Below are 5,218 nucleotides of genomic sequence, written 5' to 3'. Positions count from 1 at the left end.
GTATCAGGTACTGTTTTAGCTGTTGAGAATATAGTGGCGGGGTGGGGGGAGACAACAAACAAAAAAATCAAACAAATTTAAGTAGATGATAATCCCTGTCTTCTTGAAGCTATAGTTAAGAAAGGGGAGAGGGACAGTAATTTCAAAAATTAAGTGAAATTAAGCTATAATCAAGAAAGGGGAGAGGGACAGTAATTTCAAAAATTAAGTGAAATATATAAGGGGAGAGGGACAGTAATTTCAAAAATTAAGTGAAATATATATGTGCCTTTGGAATTTTATTACCACTTAAATAAATAAGTTTAAAAAATTAAGTGAAATAAAGTATGTAATTTGTATTAACAATAAATGCTATGGGGAAAAACATAACAAGGGAAGCACGGTAAGAACCCCAGTTAGAGGCGTTGTTGTTGCCAGTAAGATGGCCAGGAATGGCCCTACTGCGCAGCTGCCACTTGGGTTGAGAATGGAAAGGAGAGACAAGGCAATGTAGTCATCTGGGTGAACAGAGGTTCCAGGTGGAGGAAGCAGCAAATGCAAAGGGCCTTTTCACATAATAACGTACTTAATTGTGGTTATAAAATAGAAGTAAATGGCATCAATTTCAGAGATACAAAAATGAAAGACGTGTGGACAGAACCTTGGAGAAGGTGGGTGCATAATAACTTCATCTGACAAGAGGGGACAATCCCAAAGCAGCACCCACAGTTAAAGGTCTTAGTTTATTATCCACAGTTACAACAGAGAAACCAAACATAAAAATGAAACTAACTGAAAAACAATAAAGAAAAAAGGCAGAGGTAGAGTATAATGTCTCTTTTATTTATGTGTATCTTAATATATGATGCCTAGAAGTGATAAATTACTTTTACCTGAATAAATGAAGACATCAGAAGGAGAAGTAGAAAAAGTGAAGCTTAGTGGGAGAAGTTGGATCACAGAACTGATTTTAACCATGTGCTCAGTTTGATTTACAAACACATACACACCCCTTTTGGAAGTCTTCTCATACTCTTAGGATAAATACCAAAACCTAAACAAGGCCTACAGGGCCCTTTCTGTCTCAGCAGCCTCACCTCATGTTCCCTCTCCTGCACTCGCTGCTCTAGTCACACCTCCATTCAGTTTCCTGAGCAAGCAAGGACCTCTAAGCTTCTGTCTGTGCTAATCCTTCCAGCTGAAATGTTTCTGGCCCAATATTCCACACTTCTGGACTGACTTATCCATTAGGGCCAGAAGGCGCAAGTGCCGTGGGCCCACAATACCGTTAGCGGCCCACCAAAATGTTTTCTTTTAGAATGAGAAAAACAACCCTTTTAGATCAAAGAAAATATTTTAATATACCATACTAACATACTTATTTCTATACCAGTATAATTACAAAATGCGATTTTGAATATTTTTTATGGAGGTAGGGGCCCGCAAAAGCAAAGGTGTCTCCTTAAGTTGTTAAAATGGCATCCACAACTCTTTTAAACATATTTACATAATACGTAATGAAAGGGAGGGAATTAACAAAACAAAATATTTACCTAATTCACCCAGTATATCAAATACTATTATACCATAGTATAAATACCAAGGTCCCTGAATGTCCCATTCGCCCATTCTACTGACCTTGTGTGACTTCTACTCACCCCTCAGATCTAAACTGACCCTTCTTCAGGTGAGTAAGGGACAGGTGGGGCTAGGTGGTGAGAGATGGTAAGAGGGCTATGTGATCAGGCTCACAGAAATCCTAGAAACGCTGAGGCATAGGGAAGCCAGAGATATGGGAACAAACCAGATCACACTGCCCTTTGCATCAGAGATGGGGTCTTTCTATGACAGTCACACGGTGACCACAAAGAATGGCCAGATCCCAAGGAAGTAGTAAGCCATTAAAGATGTAATCACCAGTCCTTACTCGAACCAAGACATCACAAGAATGAAAAGACTATAAGCTCCTTGGTCAGTTCTAAATAAAAGACGGTCAATGAAAGCCCACATTGGCAACCTCATCGGGACCCCTCTTTCCTGAGAGCTTTTTCTCTGTATCCTTGCTAAATAAAACTCTATCGCTTTACTCAACCTCCTTTGTCTGCGAGATTCATTTCGACTCTGTGAGACAAGAATCTCACTGTCCCACTTCACAGGGACAGGGACTCTGCTTGATTCCCTCAGGCAATATAAGGTCCCTATATATGTTTTCCCATCACTTTGTAATATGGCAATGATACAAATAATTGTGTAAATTTGTATTTAATGAAATCAGGAACTGTGTCTACCTCATTTAATCTGCAGCATAAAACCTTGTAGTCAGTGATGTGAGAGCCTGAAAGATTCAGAATTTTCTGCTGTGGCTCCTCTCAAGTCCTTCTTCTGTTTTCTGATCCTTGATTTACTATTATTTAATCTCTTATTCACTGTTTCTTCATTTAAAAAATGGCAATAATAAGGGGAGTTATGAGCTAGAATGAGCCAGAACAATACCTGACACATAGTAAAGCCCAGCTTAAAAAAAAACCAAAAACTAGCTATTCTTCATTTTATTAGAGTATTACTACTACTACTACTATTTTTTATACTATTACCATCATCATTATTATTCCATATACTGGGTGAATTAGGTAAAAATTCTTTGTTAGTTTTTCTCCCTTTTATATCTATTAGGTAAATACGTTTAAAAGAGTTGTGGATGCCATCTTAATAACTTAAGTCCCAAGTTTTTAGGAAAATCTTAGAGCAAGTAGCTATAAAGACAGAAGAGAACTGAAGTTTTGGCTACTGAAAATACATAATTATCCATGAATTCAAAATGTCAGGGCTTTCAAAATACCCATACCCACCAATTCATAATTTTACATGATAAGATCAGGCTGGAAGAACATTTTTAGCAAAGAATAGTAAATCAGAATTCTCTCGAACACAAATTTCCAAGAAAATCTCATAAAAATGAGAGGTAGAATTTATTATCTTAAAGAAACTTAACTATTTCCCTTAAATAGATGCTCTACAGAGTTGAACACAATTTTCGACAGTGATATTACTTTCTTGGGTTTTTAATTTTTTATACATAATTCCTTCTGCAGGTAAATAAAAATACATGCCCCAAAGCAGTAAAAATAAAATAAAGCAATAGTAACTGAAAAGCCTACCAAGGGTTTTCATTTTGGCAAACATTTATCTTACCATCTAAGCTTCAGACTCTTGAGATGGCCCTTGGGATAAAATGACAGACTCAGGTTTGATTCCCACTGGTATTTCAAACAATACTGCACAACCTGAGGACCATTTTTTGAGGATAAACAACTGGCTAGGAGCAGGACAGTCCCCAGGCTTTGCCTGGGGCCTATAATCTCACCTAATCATTATTCAGAATCCCCCAGAAAAGCCTCCAGCTACAACTGTGATTGTTATTTAGGACTAAACTTGCAAATTCAATTTTGAAAATCCTTTCTTCTTTCATGATTTCATTTTTTTGTTTAATTCATGTGTACCTTTAGATATCAACTACAGCAAGCATTAAAACCTAGAGCAATAGTCCATCTGTTTTGAATGTTGCTTTCTCTACCAATTTATAAAAAAAGATATTTTAGTAGCAAAAATGCCTAAGGACTACACTGCATAATACATGCACCTAAAAATGCAAAATTCTTACTTAAAGGGGGTATGAAAAGCAGTGATAATGGAGAAGAGTTCTACAAATTGAGAATTTTGTAATACAGTTCTTATAAGCCATTTTTTAACTTCTAAAACCAAAACAATTTTTATAAATGCAAAAATGAATTGAGGGATGCAACAGTCTCTGAAAATCAGGGAATAAGCTAGAGTCAAATCATACCACAAATTTCTTTAGCTAGATCTTTCACTTTTTTTTTTTTAACTTAGGTTGTAAAGAATATTTCTTGCTATCTATCCTGCCAAAATGTTCTGCTCTTGCTTTATTTCTAAGATCCACCATTGCAACCCTCTCTGTTCTTCCAGTAATTCTGTCTGCTTTAGTTGATAGCAACATATAATTTCTTACTAATTATAACACAAAAGAGTCTCCTCTCTAAAGAACAGCAATTAAGAGTGAGGGCCTTATGTCTTCAGATTGCTTGGAAAAAGGGGACAATTATAATTGTTACACCAAAGTATATTGTAGGGATAGGTGAGACAAATGACTTAAAGTATTTAGTAGATTGTCTGGTACATAGTAAGTATTCAAAAAATGTTATTGTTAATAATGAAACTTTTTAGAATATTTACTTTATAAAGGTTTTCTGAGAAAACAAACAAAAAAAACCCCCACATTTGTGTGACTTTGGACAAACTGAGTTAAATTCTGTTCTTTTGTTTTCTCACTCATAAAATGAAATAATCTGACAATATTAATCTAAAGGTCTTTCTTGACTGTAAAAACATATAATTTTATTTAGCTATAGTTAAGGTTCAGACTTATTTTTCTTCTCTATTTTTAATGTGAATTGACAGTTTTGTTTCTAGTTGAGACTAACTTGTTTTTTTGTATCCTTTTTCTTCAGTAAGAACCACATGGGATGATGTTTTGTACTCCTACTGGTCTTAGTATTCATGGGGTATTTTCCCAATTGCTTATGATGAAGTACTACACTCATTATCAACCCCCATAGAAGACCCTAAGAAGGTATAGTTTCCTTTTGAGCTGATATCTTAAAAGTGAATCAGACATTAATTATACATAATATGTAAAAATTTTTGTTCTATCTAATCCAAGAATTAAAAAAAAAAACTTGTTATGTTTCTGAAGTGGCAGTAGGTAAAGTTTTACTCAAAACTGCTAATCTTGTACAGCAAAAGTGAAGCACATAAAATAAAAGTAAAACATCATATCAAAACATTAAAAAATGAAAAATATGAAAAAATAATTGTATCACATGTGATTTTTTGTGTTAATACTCTTAATATGATTCTTGATTTTTATTAATAAAGAAAATAACATCAAAGACCCCTAAGAAAAATTTGGAATGGGGCCTAAGGGAGATAGGCATAAAAGAAATATAAAAGACAAATAAAAAATACAAAGATATACATTTTATTAACAATCAAATAAATGAAAATTAGAATGCCATGCACTTTTCTCACTTCTTATTTCAGATATATTTAAAAACAAAGATAGTCAATACCAATGAAAAAATTAAAGAGAAAGTGTCACTCTGATACACTATAGGTGGAAATGCAAATTGGGAGAGCCTTTCCATATATTTCCCCTTTG

General features: G+C 34.5%; 1 protein-coding gene across 1 annotated transcript in view; it reads right to left on the bottom strand.

Annotated features, from left to right (window-relative positions):
• The window catches only part of MBD5 (methyl-CpG binding domain protein 5), a gene marked incomplete at its 5' end in the record, with an annotated part of 54,363 nt that extends 52,763 nt beyond the window's left edge, over window positions 1-1,600 (bottom strand). Inside the window, 1 exon segment of the mRNA XM_082688983.1 lies at window positions 1,580-1,600. Within this exon segment, the coding sequence (XP_082545109.1) occupies window positions 1,580-1,600 (21 nt within the window).
• Between the last annotated feature and the right edge of the window lie 3,618 nt (window positions 1,601-5,218).

The sequence above is a fragment of the Mustela nivalis genome, assembly GCF_964662115.1.
Source record: "Mustela nivalis genome assembly, chromosome: 11".
In the NCBI taxonomy this organism is placed as follows: Eukaryota; Metazoa; Chordata; class Mammalia; order Carnivora; family Mustelidae; genus Mustela; species Mustela nivalis.
Note: the sequence above shows the minus strand (reverse complement) of the source record. Positions and strands in the feature narration are given on the sequence as shown.